Source organism: Protomyctophum parallelum (assembly GCF_964188405.1).
Source record: "Protomyctophum parallelum genome assembly, chromosome: 22".
NCBI lineage: Eukaryota > Metazoa > Chordata > Actinopteri > Myctophiformes > Myctophidae > Protomyctophum > Protomyctophum parallelum.
The window spans coordinates 38,363,856-38,384,222 of NC_139714.1; the positions used below are offsets into that span (position 1 = coordinate 38,363,856).

The window sequence follows — 20,367 nt, forward strand, 5'->3', positions numbered from 1 at the left end:
GTGATAAACATGTTTTACGTTGATATTGTTCATTATGCTGATTGTTCAATCATATGTACATCCACATCAAAGCAGGCCTATTATAGATTGTAAAGTGAATTATGTTCATTATGTCCATAATTATAGAGCAGCTCGCAATTCATTTTCAATGGGAGTCACGTTTTGACGAAACAGCTCTGTTCGATGGGGGTGAGGGGGGCAGAACAGAGCCATAAAGCAAGGCTATTTCGTCAAAACCACGTCACGCCCATTGAAAATGAATTGCAAGCTGCTTTGCCCTTTTTTACTGATACATGGAATTAAAAGCAAGAAAACTTAGATTATCGTAATTGCTGAAGTTATGGTTTGACACCTGAACAGATCACCTCTAGTCTGTCAGTGGAAGTGATACCCTGCATTGTTCCACACTCCCTGAGTGAAGACTCAGTCCCATCACAAGAAGATCTAAACCTCCATGCAGGATGAGATGTAGAACCCTGACTTGTTGATGTTTTGACGGCAGTGCCACAGCCCAGCTGTCTACACACTACGGGTGATGGCATGACCCGTTTGAATGGGGTCCATTCAAGCAGGGGCGCGGCAGGGAAAGCAATCACTGCAGGCCTCCACTCTCCTTGGTGTTTCATCTCCAATATACCAGTGCAGGGACTCGTTCCTCCCACCAACCTGACATCAGTAGGCTCTGTATAGTAGAAGAAGGTAATTACGTTACTTAATCATCAGGTATGCCAGTGAAAGACAGGGCTTCGTGAAACATTTGTGCTGAAGGTCGTCTGTCGGTTGTGCCGGGTTCAAAGCTCATTTAGATATAGCTAACTTTACAGTTCAGATTATTATTGTTATTATTGTTGAGTGTCATTATTTATCAGGATATGTCATTGCTTGACAATGTTTTCGCTTAAGAAAATCCTACACCAGGCCACCACCAAAAGGGCTAATTATATAATAGTTATCCAAACCAAATGTAGTAGTACATTTTACCTGAGCAGGTGAGTCCAACAGTCTTGTCAGGTGAACAGGTGTTTCTAGTTGAGTCTGAGGTACCACAGTCCAGGAGAGCAGACTCACTGCCTTCACACTGGAACTCTTTGGTCCATATCGGAGCCTTCCCTTCTCCATAGAGCCCTTCCTGGAGGACTGAAGGAGGCCCACAGCCAAGCTCCCTACAGACCACCTCTGCATCCTGCTGGTCAAAGTCACCTTCACACACTGAGACCCACGACTGGTTAGACTTCACCTCCACTCTGCCTGAACACAAACCAGTCCCATTCACCAACCTCACAGACTCTGGAGAGCGAAAGAGAGAGAGAGGTACAACACTTGAACTCTCTGCACTTTATATTTATTCACTGTCTTGTCCTGTTTTGCACTTTGTCCTAATGTTGTAACTGCACTCTGTTGTCCACCAAACCAAATTCCTAACATGTTGTTTTCATGTCATGGCATAAAAGAATAATAAATAATAATAATAATTTATTATAATAAATAAAAGGTTCTGATTCTGATTCGGGTACTCTTGACAATTGGTATTGCAAAACATGCAGGGACGTGCATTCCCAACTTGCATCGTTTCCAACATGCATTGTTTCCAAGTAGGTCAGTGCAAAACTGGCACCGGACTAGTAGACCGCAGGGGCCAGTAAATATGACTGTAATTGTTGTCATTGCTTTTTTTACCTGAACAGATCACCTCCAGTCTGTCATGAGATGGTCTAGACTCCCGTGATCCACACTCCTTCAGTAAAGACTGAGACCCAACACACTCAGGTTCAATATGCCATACATGTTGACGTGAAGTACCGGACCTCCATTCAGTTGAAACGGCAGAGCCACAGTCAAGCTGTCTACACACTACAGACGATGACTTCATGTTCCAGTGAGTGCGACCACCCACTGGTATCCAATCTCTCTGGTGTTTTATCTTAAATGTACCAGCACAGTGACTGGTTCCTCCCACCAACCTGACATCACCAGACTCTGTCCAGAGACAAGGGAGTAAGCACTAAAATGTAACATGACTTAATTTTGAAACAATATTCCAAAAGTGGTATTCTTTTTTTTACCGGAGCAGGTGAGTCCAACAGTCTTGTCAGGTGACCAGGTGTTTCTATTTGAGCCTGAGGTTCTACAGTCCTGGAGAGCAGTCTCACTGCCTTCACACTGGAACTCTTTGGTCCACATTGGAACCTTCCCTTCTCCATAGAGCGCCCCCTGGAGGACTGAAGGAGGCCCACATTCAAGCTCTCTACAGACCACCTCTGCATCCTGCTGGTCAAAGTCACCTTCACACACTGAGACCCATGACTGATTAGACTTCACCTCCACTCTGCCTGAACACAAACCAGTCCCATTCACCAACCTCACAGACTCTGGAGAGAGAGAGAGAGAGGTATTGTTTGTTTGTTTGATTTAAGATATAACTGAGAGTATTGCCATTGCCTAAGTCATTTTGTGTTACCTGAACAGTTCACCTCCAGTCGGGCAGCGTCATCAAAAGACCATACTTTTCCACACTCCCTCAGTGAAGCCTCAGACCCAACACAGGGAGTTGAAATCCCCCATACATATTCACGTGTAGAACCCATACTTGTTTCTTTTGAAATAGGAGAGCCACAGTCCAGTTGTCTACATACTACAGATGATGAGATCTGGTTCCACTCAGAAAAACCACTCACAAGTCTGAACTCTCCCGAGTATTTCATCTCCAGTGTCCCAGTACAGTGACTGATTCCTCCCACCAACCTGACATCACCAGACTCTGTACAAAGACAATTTAGTTAGCAGTAAAACATTAAAGGTGATATAGACAAGTTTTCAGCCAGCTATTTGAATTCTGTGTACAAACACTGGAAACTTGTCTATATGAGCTGTAATATATTCTATTAGAAATTACCAGCTAAAAAGTGCAGTTTGTCTTTTACCAGAGCAGGTCAGTGCAACAGTCTTATCCGGTGAGCAGGCGTTTCTAGTTGAGTCTGAGGTACCACAGTCCAGGAGAGCAGACTCACTGCCTTCACACTGGAACTCTTTGGTCCACATCGAAGCCTTCACTTCTCCATAGAGCGCCCCCTGGAGGACTGAAGGAGGCCCACAGCCAAGCTCCCTACAGACCACCTCTGCATCCTGCTGGTCAAAGTCACCTTCACACACTGAGGCCCACGACTGATTAGACTTCACCTCCACTCTGCCTGAACACAAACTAGTCCCAACCTCATTCACCAACCTCACAGACTCTGAGAGAGAGAGAGAGAGAAAGTAAATGCTGTATATATTTTATGCACAAGCTACAGAGAATATGTAAATTATATTTTTATATATATTATATTATGTGTCCTTGTTTACAGAGCAGAGATAGACAGACAGACAAAGACTATCAAGATTAATGTCATTGTTCAAGTAATTGTTTGTTACCTGAACAGATCACATTCAGTGTGCGACTCAAACTTATGGACTCGATGTATCCACACTCCTTCAGTGAAGATTCAGATCCAACACAGTCAGAATTTATCCACCATACAGGTTGAACATAACCAGATCCGTTAGAATAGGACCGTTCTTGTGAAACAGCGGAGCCACAGTTCAGTTGTCTACATGCTACATATGATGAGTTCAGGGTCCAATCGGGCCAAGGGGCCACTGGTCTCCACTCCTCCTGGTGTTTCATCTCCAGTCTACCAGTACAGTGACTGGTTCCTCCCACCAACCTGACATCATCAGATTCTGTAAAGAAAGAAAGACATTATGCTACATTATAACATAATCTTCCGGGAGAGAGAGAGGGGCAGTGGTGGTCTCTCCCATTGTATTAATTTAAATTTAAATTAATGTAAAGCTCATACTAACTCACATACAAAGAAGACATCATTAATGCACTTCTGTGCTGCCTTTTGGGGCGAGTTCCATGCCTTTCTTCTAAAACCCGGAAAAGACCCCAACCTCCCCAAAAGCTACCGGCCTATCTCCCTTTGCACCACCTACAAGCTGTTCGAGAGACTACTCCTTATCGACTATCCCCCCAGATAGACGCTGAGCTAATCAGATCAAGCTGGATTTAGACCGGCAAAACCTCATCCAGTGCATAGAGGACGGCTACCAGAATAAACTGATTACGGGCGTTGAGGGACCTAGCCATGACAACGCAGCAGCATACCTTCCCAGAAGTGCAGTCAACCCTGGGACAAGGACTGACATGTGTATATATATGCACATATAACTATCTGGAAAACCACCTGTGTCCAAACCTTGGGAAGACCCACATCTTCCAGCTTCCACCTCAAAAACAAGGAGGCTAGACGGGAGCTCAATGTAACCTGGGACGGAATAAGCAGGCCCTCAGCAGGCCTGAGAACCGGCACTCGCTGCACAAACACTTTTCCCCCCAGAAACGGCTCAGGTCCAGAAGTAGATTTCTGGATGCTACTGCAGAACTGGAGACCACACCCTCTGTTGCCAGAACTACGGAGTGGCACAACCAATGGAACAACCCCATGGGCAGCCAGACAACCCAATTCAGTATTTAAGTCCGACGTCATTTTGTAGTGCTACGTTACGTCCGGGTCCAAGTGGCACCAGCTCCCGTCCGCATCCCATTGTAAATAGAATATCTAAATGCGTAAATCTTTTTAAATTGACGTTATTTTTCAGAAAGGAAGCCATAGAGGGTTAAAATGGGTCTTAATGCTTCCAACTCAAGATTTTGGAGAGCAGCGCAGCTTTGTTGTTGCGAGGAAAGCGGTAAAATTAGACTTTCGTGGTTGTTTTCGTCTCAGATTTAGTCCGACGGAGCGTCGCAGTATAACTCCATGGGGACACAAAAGCGACACAAAAGTAGGACCCGGAAGTATCTCAGGAGGGGGCGCTCAAGTCACAGCTAAAATACTGAATGGACAGAGAGAGGCATCGCCCCCAGATGAATGTCTTGCGACTGGCCATGACCAACCTTGGGCCATCTGGAAAGCTTTTAACCGTCTGCAGGTCGGCGAAGGACACTGCAAGGCATCCATGAATAAATGGAAATTAAAGGTAGGGTAAGTGATTTCACTTAATTCAAATATCACTTATTTTTTTGTTTTGTTGTGATAATCCTCTCTACTATAGAGTGTGCTGACCATTATAAGGAGTTCCTCCCTGTCCCCAGTTAACCCCTGGGGGTCAAAAAAACTTAGGTTTCGTTTTTGGTTCTCTATCCTGATTGGATGAAAGCTTGGGTCCCACAGCCAAAAACGAAACCTAAGGTTTTTTGAGTGAAATCACTGAATATACCTTTAACATGCTCTGATGCATGTGTGTGTGGTGAACCACAAACTATCTATGGACCACATCATGAGATATATCTATGCTGCACAATGTACTGGAGATGACCTGGCCGAACCTGCACACTTCTGCCCTGCCTTTGGGGGTGGGTTCCTGACGCATCGCGGGCGTGCATTAATGACGGTAAAGCACACCGTCTCTCATGTCATATTGCTTAATTCATTTTTGAACAATCTCCCAAAGCCAACATTTTCAACCCACTCTGAATTGTTTGCCAGAGGGACAGGAGCCTGCAAGACCACTTGTGTCAACAAAATAGCATTTGTATTTATTTATTTGACATAACTCCATGCACATACTGTTTGTCATGAACATTTTTCAAAAACAGACCTGGACACATGATGTCTAGTGTTGTGTAAATTAAAAAGGTCTTACCTTCAGCATTCACTAAGATCAGAGTATTCATCCATATCAAAAGAAGACAGCTTTGTTTTATCACATGCATCTTCATTCAACAGCACCACTTTGAAACTAAGGATACAATGCACAGTGGATTTGACATGGAACGTGATTGATTATGATCGACAAAAGTCTGTTCTAGTCTGTCTGCCACTGGAAAGAAAAGAGGTGAAATGAGTGTAACCTCAAACACACTGTTGTATAACACATAAGCTTACAATGCCTTCACATTGGATTGGCTGAGAGAGTGGGGTGTTACCACGCACGTGCACACACACACACACACACACACACACACAGTCATAGCTGTGTGTGTGTGTGTGTGTGTGTGTGTGTGTGTGTGTGTGTGTGTGTGTGTGTGTGTGTGTGTGTGTGTGTGTGTTTAGAGAGTGTTTACAACAATTGATTGATTGATTGAAATATTTATTAACAGTTTGTAGAATTTACAGTACATTTTAAGCACAAACTCAATACAAAGACTGTCAACTGTGAGTGGACGACCCAATTAAGCATTACACTTGTTTACAACAGGGTCCACATTGTTCAATTCATCAAAACATTTAAAGACATACAAATAGACATTTCTATGTAGCTAAAGTACAGAACAGGAATTCATCATATGGGAAGAAAAAAAGGGAAAAGATACAATATACAGTGAGGGAAAATGGGGGGGGGGGGGGGTGGGGGGGATTCAGATTTTACAGAGGCCAGTTTCGAATTGCAGCCATCCGTAGGTGCCCTTTGAGAGCGGTTTTGAAGGAGTCAAGGGATTCACATGTCTTAATGACTGTTGGTAGGGCGTTCCACATTTTGGTGGCATAGGAAAATAATTTAGTCCCTTGTTTGTGCCGAATCTGGGTTGTACATGGTTTGTTGCACTCCCTCTGGTGTTGTGGGTGTGGACTTCGTTTACATTAAGGAAGTATTTAGACAGGTACATGGGTATCTTGGTGGTGTATCGAATCTTGTGGACCAGACCCATTGCAAGATGCTGTACTCTGTCGTCGACCCTAAGCCATCCCAGCCTGTCAAAGTGGGCAGGGGTGAGGTGGGTTCGGGGGGTGAGGCCAAGTAGGAGCCTGACCAGTTTGTTTTGGGAGGTCTGGAGCCTTGTTTTAAGGGCCTTTGAGGTGCTGTGGTACCAAGAGGTGGATGCATAGTCAAAGAAACCTTGTACGAGGGCTCCTGTTAAGGTCTTCAAGGTGTTTTTGCTGACCAGTGAGGAGATCCTGTAAAGGAATCTTGTTCTTTGATTGACTTTTTTGATTACGTTGGTGGCCATTTTATCACCGGAAAGATTGATAAATAAATTTATAGTTATTTGTTTTCGTTAATTCGTTTTTTTTAGTTGGTCAGTTATTTTGCATGTGTTTAATATTATATAGGCCTATAGATAAAACTAATAGGGGAGATGTATGATGAGACATCTAGATATGTGATAGGCTATAATGCTCCCGGACTAATAGGAGAGATAACAGATCTACATCTAGATGGATGCCGATGCTATGTATGTAAATCTAGATAAAATGTGTAGTTTATAACGATAATAATTATAAAACTATGAATTCTACTGGTGTTTATTTGGGGGTCCTTGACATGAAAAGGTTTGGGAACCACTGCTTTATGGTGTCGTCCACAGTTAACAGTTTTGTTTTGAGTTGTGCTTGAAATGTAGGCTACTGTAATTCTGCAATATGTCAATGAATTAATAAACAATCAATCAGACAGGTCCATTTGGTTCCATTTGTACACTCTCAGAGTTAAATGAACATTGATGTTACAATGTAAATGGGGGTCTCAGAGATATAAATGCCATTAAATGGGGGTCCGTAGACTAACGCATGTAAAACCGGGGGTCCTTGAAATGAAACGGGTTGAGAATCACTGCTAGAGCCCTAAATGTGGAACCAGTGCTTTGAGCTGCGTGTGCTGCAGAATGCATGGAAAAGTGGGTATTAACGCCATCTGGTGGTGGAATTTTACTGACAGAGGTAGAACTATACTTCTTCCGTACAACAGTGTTGTTACGTGCGTTAAGTGACACGGTTATAACGATAAGAGCACTTCCGCCTGCTCTTCAAATTAGACCAGTTGGCCCGTTAAGTGACACAGTTAAAACAATTGGAGTACTTCCGCCTGCTCTTCAAATTAAAACATGGAAGTTTGCGTTAGCTTTAGCTATTGTTAGTTTTATTTGCTCTTCATTCATATTAATACGTGTTGCATGTTTTAATGTTGTTCTAAAGGACAGAAGATTATTAACACAAACTGTCGATTAAATAAAAAATGTTTTACAACAAATACAGTCTTGTTTTTTTTCTTTTTGACATACATCTGACAAGCTAGCTAGCTAGGTAGGTGGCTAGCGGATGTAAACACGCCACGGTCACATTATGAAATAGAGACTTCCGGTCTGTTTTCAACCTGCGGTCCGCGGTCCCTCAGAAGGTCGCGAGGTTCAACCTGCGGTCCGCGGTCCCTCAGAAGGTCGCGAGGTTCAACCTGCGGTCCGCGGTCCCTCAGAAGGTCGCGAGGTTCAACCTGCGGTCCGCGGTCCCTCAGAAGGTCGTGAGGTTCAACATGCGGTCCGCGGTCCCTCAGAAGGTCGTGAGGTTCAACCTGCGGTCCGCGGTCCCTCAGAAGGTCGTGAGGTTCAACATGCGGTCCGCGGTCCCTCAGAAGGTCGTGAGGTTCAACCTGCGGTCCGCGGTCCCTCAGAAGGTCGCGAGTTTCAAGCTGCGGTCCGCAGTCCCTCAGAACGTCGCGAGGTTCAACATGCGGTCCGCGGTCCCTCAGAAGGTCGCGAGTTTCAAGCTGCGGTCCGCGGTCCCTCAGAAGGTCGCGAGTTTCAAGCTGCGGTCCGCGGTCCCTCAGAAGGTCGCGAGTTTCAAGCTGCGGTCCGCGGTCCCTCAGAAGGTCGCGAGTTTCAAGCTGCGGTCCGCGGTCCCTCAGAAGGTCGCGAGTTTCAAGCTGCGGTCCGCGGTCCCTCAGAAGGTCGCGAGTTTCAAGCTGCGGTCCGCGGTCCCTCAGAAGGTCGCGAGTTTCAAGCTGCGGTCCGCGGTCCCTCAGAAGGTCGCGAGTTTCAAGCTGCGGTCCGCGGTCGTCTTTCTACAGGAGTATCTTTTAATATTTTTCCAAAAAGAATACAAACAGCCAATAGCATATTACAAAGTTATCCCCCTCACTGGTGACAATTCCGGGAGGAAAAACGGGCAAGCACCGGGGCGAGGTATTTTATACCTCGTACTAAGCATTTAAAGTATGAGGTATAAAGTACAGCAGCCTTAATAATAATAATAATAATAATAATAATACATTTTATTTATATGGCGCCTAAAACGGATGTTATTCTATTAGAATACACGTTATAATTCATGGTAGGCTATACATTCATAATTCATTTTGATTAATATTTTTTTTTGTCTTGTTTTTACAATCATTGTGTCTCTATGGGAGTTCTGCTGCCTGGAACTCTAGAATAGTAACCCGGACGAGAGAGAGAGTAGCTCACCTCTGGCTCACATCAACAAACAGCAGAGAGTGAACGAAAAACAGAGGAAGTCTGTATGTAAGTTTGTAGTGTATCTATTAATAATAAGTTTGTAGTGAACAAACCTTTGTTTAACTTTATGTTGTCTGAGGTAAACTAAAGAGTGACTGACTGAGGCGCGTTGTGGAAGCTGGAGGAATTTAATTATTTTCACATACGGTAAGTTTAAAGATGGATTAGCTAGTTAACGCTAATGCTAATTAGTGGCAGACCAGACCTTTAACCCATGTTAAAGTGTAACAGAAGGAAGTATCGGGGAAGGTATGTTTTGGTTTTGTTTATATACAATAAGAATGTAACTTAAAGTGTTGTTGGCCTGAAAACTGCTCTCAAAGAGCAGCTACAGACTCCTTTATGATGATTTCCTGTTTTTTACTATATAGAAGTGTCTATTTGTACGTCTCTAAATGTTTTGATGAATTGAACATGGTGGACCCTGTTGTAAACAAGTGTAATGCTTTATGGAATATGGTGTCGTCCACTCACAGTTAACAGTCTTTGTACTGAGTTGTGCTTGAAATGTACTGTAATTCTGCAAACTGTTAAATACTAATCAATTATTAAAAAAAAGAAAGAAAGTGGCATTTTAGAAAACTATGGTAGAGCTTGATTCTGGTGCTCAAAGAGCCTTGATTGATTGATTGAAATATGTATTAACAGTTTGCAGAATGGGTAAATTTCACTTGAAAGCACAACTCAATGCAAAGACTGTTACTGTGGACGATGCACTGATAAAGCATTATCACTGAGGATACGTCCCAGGTGCATCCATGCCATGTTTTGTAGTTAATAATAATAATAATAATTATTCTATTTATAGTGATAGTGACATATATGTGACAACCAGGTATAGTCTAGCTGCCAGGGGCAGGTGGGCAACCCTTAGTGTTTTATTTAGCTGCCAGGGGCAGGTGGGCAACCCTTAGTGTTTTATTTTGCTGCCAGGGGCAGGTGGGAAACCCTTAGTGATTTATTTAGCTGCCAGGGGCAGGTAGGCAACCCTTAGTGTTTTATTTAGCTGCCAGGGGCAGGTGGGCAACCCTTAGTGTTTTATTTTGCTGCCAGGGGCAGGTGGGAAACCCTTAGTGTTTTATTTAGCTGCCAGGGGCAGGTGGGAAACCCTTAGTGTTTTATTTAGCTGCCAGGGGCAGGTTGGAAAACCTTAGTGTTTTATTTAGCTGCCAGGGGCAGGTTGGAAACCCTTAGTGATTTATTTAGCTGCCAGGGGCAGGTTGGCAACCCTTCAGGGTTGCCCAATCGGGCAACTGCTCGTTTGAGATGCAACCGTCTATAAACACTGTTCAGGTAGCAGTAGCTGCGGTACAGAGCCCTGGTCTCTGTGTTCAGGAGGTTTCAGGGTCAATAATGTTAACTCTTTGTGTTCAGGGCCGTCTGTATGGCTCTATGGAGCTGAACCCTCCATGCACCAGGACGTACGGACGTACGGCAGCTGAACTCTGACCAGGTCGGCACGGAGGAGAGCCAATGGGACGTCCCGCTCTGCTCAAGGAGGTGAGCTTTCTTTTCTGTTGAATTAATTAGTGTGGTTTCTATGTTCCACTTTTTGAAAATCTCTTGGAACATTTTACCGGGTGCACGGTCAGGAACCACCTTAGAAGAAGGAGAATACCAGCACTCACGGAGTAGTCCTTTAAGGCACTTTATTGTTTCATCTTTACATGGGAAAGGTAAGCTGCAAGCAGCAACACAACAAACGTGTTTCGGCCAAAGGCTTTCGTCAGCGTTGTAAATGTTGTAAACAAGGCAAAGTGTCACATTTATACTGTCCGACAGTGCGACATCCTCCCCTGTCCGGGTTGATACACACAACAAGTCTTCAGTCTTAAAGTCCATGTTACAAATACATAATATATACAACATTATTAAATAGGTTCACTGGCTGAGTCCTTAAAGAGGAGGGGGGAGTTAAGTACTCAGAAGAACTACATATTGCAAATAGTAAACACACATGAAGTGCCAAAGAGGCTACAAACAGGCTTATTCAAAGTTGAAAAGAAAACATTTTTTTTTAAGTTTTAAAAGAGGGCATGTCTTAGGGCCTCTCGTCTAAAAAGAAAAAAATTAAAGTCCACCCCTCTGTCGAAAGGAGGTCATTTAATCTACCCATAAAGGGACAACAGTAGCCTAAATAATTTGCTCGTTAAAGGCATCATTAATATAATTCATACAATTAATAGACGGAGAAGCTCCGAGTTTTGTACTGCATCATATAAAACATTTTGGAAAAACACTACAAGATTAAGGATTAACCCATTTAGACCTGAGTCTAAAAAAAAAAGTCTTCTAAATCTGAAAAACCTATGTTTCAATGTCAGTAGTTCTCAAACGATTTCATGTCAAGGACCCCCAGAATTATATATATTTGCTGACCTCCATCTCAAAATATGTTGTTCCAGGGACCCCCAGAAGCAAATATTTGCTTAAATAAATACGCCACATTTCCACGATTTTCCAAAAATAGCAGATCTACCGCGATATTTACAATTTACAATTTAGGCATTTAGCAGACGCTCTTAATCCAGAGCGACTTACAATAAGATATGAGCTTGCTATTTCAACAGCTAACGTTTACAATGGAATACCATCCTTGCTCTAGAAAGCGCTTGTTTTCCATCTAGACCATAGTGCCGAATATAAGACGAATCTGATTATAAGACGACCCCCATTTTTCAAGACTCATTTGTGGAAAAAGAACATTGAATGTCAAATAGTCTAGTCCCTGATTAGAATACGATTATACGACCCTGTTATTTCCATTGGGAAAAACATAGTCTTATTTCAGACCAATATGATATGTGATTTCAGTATCTACTATGTTCTATCTGTTCTTAACTGATATTCTGCTCTCTCCTGTTCAAGGTGTAATGGAGTGGGACACGATTGCAGTGAGTGGAGCCAAACAAACCAGAGATGAGAGCTCAGCCCAGCATGAATTGATAGTCAGGTTTTCTCCAGGCTAGCGGAAAAACGGCGACAGCTGAATGTCCAAAACAGGTCTAAGTCCACCATGGGTTTTTTAATTTATTTTCCTGAGCACAGAACAAACACAAGAAACAAGCAGCCTAAATTACAATGGGGTCAATCTATGAACTAACCTTCAGGAATGAAATAATGTAACTATAATTCATGGGTTAATTATTATCCATTTTAAGTTATTTCAAAGTACATTGTGTGGTCTGTTATATATATTATGTTATAGATATTTTTAGTCCACTGTGGTTATTTTATTAATTTTCCTGAGAACAGAGCATGATTTGAATCATTTTCAATAGGAGAATGCAGCACATATTTCACCACATATGAGTGTGACGATGCATTTGAGTGTGCTTTTGGACATTTCGGCTTACAAGACACTCACAAAATTGTACATACATGATGATACATATACACAAATAGACAGTTACTCATGGATACATCGTTCTCCAACGTAACTGCCATGCCTTCTCTACGAATTTTCTTAAAACAAAAACTTCATTACTGAACAACCAATTTAACATAAAACATTCAGACAAATCTGGGTACTTATCCTGAATTCTTTCAAATAAAGAGTTTCTTAAATCATGGTATAGTGGACAATAGAATACAACATGAAACTCATCCTCTGCAACTCCCAGGTCACAAAGAGCACACAGTCGCTGCACCTCAGGAATGCCAGTATATCTGCCAACCTCAACTGCCAGAGGTAAAGCACCACATCTTAACTGGGCACAGAGGGACCTCTGTCCTCTTTTTAAATAAATGCAAAATAAGGGCCGATTCATACTCCTATTTTACCGCTGTTTCGGCGCTGTAGTGCCGAAATGATTTCAGCTCGTCAGAAATTTTCAGTAGCACCGAATAGCCGACTTTAAGACGGTACCCCCCCCCCCCCCCCCCCCGAACCTCAAATGACGTCACATTGTAGGCTCTACAGCGCCGAACCGACTTTTATTCGGCTCTAAAATAAGAGTATGAATCGGCCCTAAGGTTCAGTCATGTAGTCCTCTTTGAATTGAATATAACTTCTTAATTTAGCTTTTTTCACAATGTCCACCCTCCATTTCTGCTGATGTAACTTAGACAGTTTATATTTGACTGTATTAATGTTACAATGAAGGTTATTTAAAACGTATATGTTTAAATCAGAAAGTGAGAAAATTGAGGAGACCTATCTTATCCACGGATGATTACATATTTTATTCCAATTAAATATAATTTTCGTAATGCTCCTTTCCTGGCAGTTGGATAAGGCGATTCCATAATCTGATCATTTCACATCTCTGCCTTGTCAGGCAGCTTTCCCAACCTGTGTCACCTTCAATGGCCAACTTAGTGGTATACTTAATACTTATTATTAATTAATAATACTTAGTGGTATACTTATGCACCCCGAGAAAACACCTCAAAGCTCTACTCTGAATGTTTTTACATTCGGTAGCCTCCTCAAAGCCCCTCACACCTGCTGCATAAAACTAAATGGAAGAAACCATGGTGTCATAAAGCTTGGTAAATGTATCAAAACCTAAATCAGGGCAAAATTTATTTTTACTTAATATGGCACCTAATGCTCTACCTGTTGAGTCAGCCAATACATTCCTTCCCTCAGAGAAACTCATAAATTCATGAAAAACTAAACCTAAGTATTTGTATGAGGGGGAATAAGTCATTGACCCGAACATGAAACTATGGTTACAAATCTTTGAATATATATTCTTTCACAGCGAACATTTTTAACTCAAATATTTGCCTCTGGTGGACAATATTTTCAGATGGGGGTCGTTTTTTTTCTTCAGAAAAGTGTCAGGATTGATTTTCAGGACATTATTTTGGTCTAATGTGCTCTCAGGTCTCCATGGGTTTAACAACGGTATGTGCACCGTGCTTCTTCAGATGCTGCTGGAGGCCATCGATGTTCTGAAACCAGAGGTGTGGCGCATAGAAGCAGCTGCTGGAGGCCATGTGGACCCATCACCACCTGCAGAACCAGTTCAGGTACATTCATTTAACTCTGAGTTGTCATGGCAGATTATATGATAATGCCACTACACTGCCGCTGTTTGGTCTGTGAGTATAGTTCATTATGCATCCTATGAGCCTTTTACTAAGAGGAGGCATAATGAACGATACTCACAGACCAAACAGCTGCAGTGTAGTGGTATTATCATGTAATCTTTGATTAAGAAAGGAAAGAGGCCGCACAGCTCGTAGTCACAATGCTATAAACTTTATTAATCCAACATTTCTGCAAGCAGGATGCCTTCTTCAGGGTATGAAGAAGGCATCCTGTTTGCCGAAACGTTGGATTAATAAAGTTATTAATTACTACTACTACTATAATATTAGTAATAAAACTTTATTTGTATAGCACCTATATATTTCATGACATGGAAATGATAGCAGTAATGCAATACACTGAGGAAATGAATAACAACAAATAATTTAAAAGTTCAACTAAAAGCAGTGTAGTATAGAAGTGAGTCTTGAGCTGTGCTTTAAAAGTGTCTACAGAGGCTGCCTGTGGAAGGTACAGTGTTATTAAACTACAGGGGCTGCCTGTCGAAGGTACAGTGTTATTAAACTACAGAGGCTGCCTGTGGAAGGTACAGTGTTATTAAACTACAGGGGCTGCCTGTCGAAGGTACAGTGTTATTAAACTACAGGGGCTGCCTGTCGAAGGTACAGTGTTATTAAACTACAGAGGCTGCCTGTCGAAGGTACAGTGTTATTAAACTACAGAGGCTGCCTGTCGAAGGTACAGTGTTATTAAACTACAGGGGCTGCCTGTCGAAGGTACAGTGTTATTAAACTACAGAGGCTGCCTGTCGAAGGTACAGTGTTATTAAACTACAGGGGCTGCCTGTCGAAGGTACAGTGTTATTAAACTACAGAGGCTGCCTGTCGAAGGTACAGTGTTATTAAACTACAGAGGCTGCCTGTCGAAGGTACAGTGTTATTAAACTACAGGGGCTGCCTGTCGAAGGTACAGTGTTATTAAACTACAGAGGCTGCCTGTGGAAGGTACAGTGTTATTAAACTACAGAGGCTGCCTGTCGAAGGTACAGTGTTATTAAACTACAGAGGCTGCCTGTCGAAGGTACAGTGTTATTAAACTACAGAGGCTGCCTGTCGAAGGTACAGTGTTATTAAACTACAGAGGCTGCCTGTGGAAGGTACAGTGTTATTAAACTACAGAGGCTGCCTGTCGAAGGTACAGTGTTATTAAACTACAGAGGCTGCCTGTCGAAGGTACAGTGTTATTAAACTACAGAGGCTGCCTGTCGAAGGTACAGTGTTATTAAACTACAGAGGCTGCCTGTCGAAGGTACAGTGTTATTAAACTACAGAGGCTGCCTGTCGAAGGTACAGTGTTATTAAACTACAGGGGCTGCCTGTCGAAGGTACAGTGTTATTAAACTACAGGGGCTGCCTGTCGAAGGTACAGTGTTAAGGCCTATTCATAGTCTGGATTTTCGGTGGTAAGGTGACCACCGCCCGGCGCTCCGGTGGTGAGCTGATCACCGGAGCTGAAATAACATTGAGCGGTGGTGAGTAAAAACAGAGAGATGGGCTGGAGCGGTGGCGGTGGTTTGCTCTTCACCGCGGCTCGTGACGTCATGTTGTAGTTCGGTGGTCACCCCACCACCGAAAATCCAGACTATGTATGAGCCTTTAATAAACTACAGAGGCTGCCTGTCGAAGGTACATTGTTATTAAACTACAGAGGGTGCCTGTCGAAGGTACAGTGTTATTAACCCATTCTGACCTGAGATCAGATTCTAAAAATGTCTGTTTGAAAATGACAGTTTTCTGAAAAAGCTATGTTTCTATGTCAGTCTATACAAGCTCGTAGCGCGCCACTCGGTGGCGCGCTATGAGCTTGTAGATCTGATATTTTTCAATAGCTAAAGCATAACGTAATGCTAACACCAAAAGGGGTTCCCGCGCAAAATGGGTTAAACTACAGAGGCTGCCTGTCGAAGGTACAGTGTTATTAAACTACAGAGGTTGCCTGTCAAAGGTACAGTGTTATTAAACTACAGAGGCTGGCGTCGAAGGTACATCTGATTAAGACGACCCCCATTTTTCAAGACTCATTTTGTGGAAAAAGAACATTGAATGTCAAATAGTCTAGTCCCTGATTATAATACGACCCAGTTATTTCCATTAGGAAAAAAACATTATTTCAGACCAATATGATATGTGATTTCAGTATCTACTATGTTCTATCTGTTCTTAACTAATATTCTGCTCTCTCCTGTTCAAGGTGTAATGGAGTGGGACATGATTGCAGTGAGTGGAGCCAAACAAACCAGAGATGAGAGCTCAGCCCAGCATGAATTGATAGTCAGGTTTTCTCCAGGCTAGCGGAAAAACGGCGACAGCTGAATGTCCAAAACGGGTCTAAGTCCACCATGGTTATTTTATTTATTTTCCTGAGCACAGAGCATGATTTGAATCGTTTTCAATAGGAGCATGCAGCACATATTTCACCACATATGAGTGTGACGATGCAGTGAGCCTCGTCACACTCATTCAGCCAAACTGTAGGCCATCATTGTCACACTCATTCAGCCAAACTTTAGGCCATAATTGTCGTACTCATTCAGTGCTAACCTTAAACATTAGCACTTTGGTGGGCAGACACGCCGCTTAAAGTCTGCTACAGCTCAGGAAGACGTCCATTCTGTGTCCAGATTGAAGCCTGTTTTTATTCAACTGATTTCTTGTTCAGTTGCAACTTAAGTGAAAGTTACAGAGTTGAGAACTGAAATGTATAATTGTTACAGCTTGTACACCAAACATGTTTATGGTTAACAAATATTATGTTATATTATTATTATACAAATGTAGAATCTATGATCCTATGTCCTAGGATAGGTGGTGGTGTAGCAAAGATTAGGCACAACATTTGGAATAGAATTATACCGTTTTATATTCTATGCTTTATTGTTGCTACACTGCCTGTCTTTGGTTTAGGGTTAGATAGGGTTATTGTTGCTAAACTGCCCTCTGTCATTGTTGCACATAGGACTAAGAGACTCAAAAACGAAATTACGTTTCTCCTAGTGTCTTTTTAACTAGGAGAAACGTGATTTAGTTTTTTTCTGCTGCTACAGTTGGGAAGAATGACAAAATAAAGCAATCAATCAATCATTGCACTGAATTATTGTTACATATTCCTGTAAATGTTTTGGAAATGCATTGGTAAAAATGTGTGGGAATCCTGCGACACGATCATAGTGACAGACTTATCAAAGTTCCTCTCCACCTGTAAACAAGAAAGTGCTCCTTGGCGTTGCTGAAATGGTGAATATTTTCAGCTCCATCCATAGTTTTAAAGAATTAAATGTTTCTTCTGTATTCTCTTTTTTTGATAGCTAGAGTCTGGTGTTCATAAGAAAATAATAACATGCTTCTTTCTCTGTTGGTGTCAACAAGCAGCCTAAATTACAATGGGTTCAATCTATGAATTAACCTTCAGGAATGAAATAATGTAACTATAATTCATGGGTTAATTATTATCCATTTAAGTTTTTTCACGGTACATTATGTGGTCTGTTATATTGTAGGCCTATAGTTATTTTAACCCTATTTTCAAATATAACTTTCCTCATCAACTCTACAAAAGGCATCGGGGAAATGGTTATAGAGCTGTTACTGATTTTGTCCACTTGAGGGCGTCAGAGACCCTATTTTCCTTTGAGGGACAAAGGCCGTTGAATAAGAACAGAACTCAGAACTTTGCAAGGGTGATAATGAATATAATGCTTTATGAAAACAATAGCAATCTCTAGCAGTCACTTTGGGACAAATAACATTTATTTCCCCTCAAAACTATTTAAATAGTAGTCTAGGCCGCACACGCAGTCACGCACACACGTACACACAGGTACAACCCAGCCCACGGCCCCGCCCCTACTTGAATAGTATGTCGCTCCATTCATCCATCCTGTCAGCCAATCACATCGCGTCGTTCTCCGCACGTGACCTGCCCCGCGTCATTTTGATTGAATGATTGAAAGCATTTGTGTCGGCGTCTTATCACGGCCAGGAGGAGGACCGACCATGTTGAATGAATCCTTTTCCACTCACGTCGGCAGGTTAACATTACAAAACATAACAGCCAAAACCCAAAACCATCCCTGACGGACCAGCGGCGGACCCCCTGGCTGTAGCCATTTAAACCCTGTGCTAACCGTCCCTGCTACTGGTAAAGGATTTATCATTTTGAGAAGGGCTTGTGGATTTATTGCGTGGTTTGACAGAGGAACTGTTTTAAGTTGTTTTTTTGTTTTGAGAGAAAGGTAGGATATCGTTTGAACTGTGGAACATTTAGGCAGTGAGCCTCTTGAGTTGTGTGAATTTAATAATTTCGTTTGGTTTGTATGTAGAAGGTTGCTGTGAAATGTAAGGTATTTAAACCAAATGTGTTCGCAGATGACTCAGCACTGCTGGTCTCGGACAGGAACAAACTGCAGGTTGAAAAGACCCTCAGCTCTGAACTCGGTAGAATCTGCACCTGGCTCGCTGATAACAAACTATCCTTACACCTGGGAAAAACTGAATCCATCCTCTTCGGATCAAATAGTAAACTCAGCAAGGCAGATGGCTTCTTGGTTAGAGTGGGTGACAATATTATCACACGAAAAGATGAAATTACCTACCTAGGTTCCATCCTGGAGGCCAATCTTTCCGGTGATAAAATGGCCACCAACGTAATCAAAAAAGTCAATCAAAGAACAAGATTCCTTTACAGGATCTCCTCACTGGTCAGCAAAAACACCTTGAAGACCTTAACAGGAGCCCTCGTACAAGGTTTCTTTGACTATGCATCCACCTCTTGGTACCACAGCACCTCAAAGGCCCTTAAAACAAGGCTCCAGACCTCTCAAAACAAACTGGTCAGGCTCCTACTTGGCCTCACCCCCCGAACCCACCTCACCCCTGCCCACTTTGACAGGCTGGGATGGCTTAGGGTCGACGACAGAGTACAGCATCTTGCAATGGGTCTGGTCCACAAGATTCGATACACCACCAAGATACCCATGTACCTGTCTAAATACTTCCTTAATGTAAACGAAGTCCACACCCACAACACCAGAGGGAGTGCAACAAACCATGTACAACCCAGATTCGGCACAAACAAGGGACTAAATTCTTTTCGCTCCTATGCCACCAAAATGTGGAACGCCCTACCAACAGTCATTAAGACATGTGAATCCCTTGACTCCTTCAAAACCGCTCTCAAAGGGCACCTACGGATGGCTGCAATTCGAAACTGGCCTCTGTAAAATCTGAATCCCCCACACCCCCCCTCCCTCACTGTATATAGTATCTTTTCCCTTTTTTGCTTCCCATATGATGAATTCCTGTTCTGTTCTTTACCTACAGAGAAATGTCTATTTGTATGTCTCTAAATGTTTGTATGTCTTTAAATGTTTTGATGAATTGAACAATGTGGACCCTGTTGTAAACAAGTGTAATGCTTAATTGGGTCGTCCACTCACAGTTGACAGTCTTTGTATTGAGTTTGTGCTTAAAATGTACTGTAAATTCTACAAACTGTTAATAAAGATTTCAATCAATCAATCAATTGGAAAAAGTAACCTTTCAGTTGTGTTGACACACTGACGCCACACAGCTGAGTCAAATGACTAATTGGCATCACCAGTGCAATGGGATGAATCTAGAGTTGTAATGCATGCCGTCCATTGACAGCCCATTGATCCACATTGAATTTACAATCTGCTTGTATTAAACAATACTAAACTCCCCAACGTTGCAGCTGTAGGGCAAGCTTGAATTATAGCCTACTCTCAATCTGCAAAGCAAATTTGTTTCATAAAAATACACCGCAGACGTGTTGTAAGTGACGTTGAGCTACTGGAAGCACTTGTTTTTAATTAATGGGTAGTGCTGCTGCCTCCTGCATTGTGACAATTCGAAACAGGTGGTAGGCATGGCTGTTCAGTGACTTCCAAAAGTACTCGACATTACTTGTAATTTGTATTTTAAATTGCTTTCTAGAAGCGGATAAGCTATTGACTCTACAAACTATTGTGCATAGGGTTACATTTTGATATTGCACTTTTAAATATTCTTTA

General features: G+C 42.4%; 1 protein-coding gene and 1 long non-coding RNA gene across 2 annotated transcripts; one reads left to right on the forward strand and one right to left on the reverse strand.

Moving 5' to 3' along the window:
* Positions 1 to 155: 155 nt before the first annotated feature.
* LOC310853177 (scavenger receptor cysteine-rich type 1 protein M130-like) lies at positions 156 to 9,152 on the reverse strand (the record flags this gene model as incomplete). The annotated part of the gene is made up of 13 exons (XM_083757415.1): positions 156 to 176; positions 597 to 682; positions 982 to 1,287; positions 1,678 to 1,747; positions 2,071 to 2,369; positions 2,459 to 2,528; positions 2,676 to 2,758; positions 2,922 to 3,233; positions 3,412 to 3,469; positions 3,599 to 3,720; positions 5,352 to 5,406; positions 8,137 to 8,820; positions 9,147 to 9,152. 13 exons carry the CDS (start codon positions 9,150 to 9,152, stop codon positions 156 to 158), a joined length of 2,172 nt encoding a protein of 723 aa, XP_083613541.1.
* A 106-nt stretch (positions 9,153 to 9,258) lies between these two features.
* On the forward strand, positions 9,259 to 17,416 carry LOC310853690. Its single transcript, XR_014568821.1, has 6 exons — positions 9,259 to 9,421; positions 10,649 to 10,774; positions 12,143 to 12,168; positions 12,898 to 12,965; positions 14,153 to 14,254; positions 16,527 to 17,416. It is a non-coding gene; the product is annotated as an uncharacterized lncRNA (long non-coding RNA).
* The last annotated feature ends 2,951 nt before the right edge of the window (positions 17,417 to 20,367 follow it).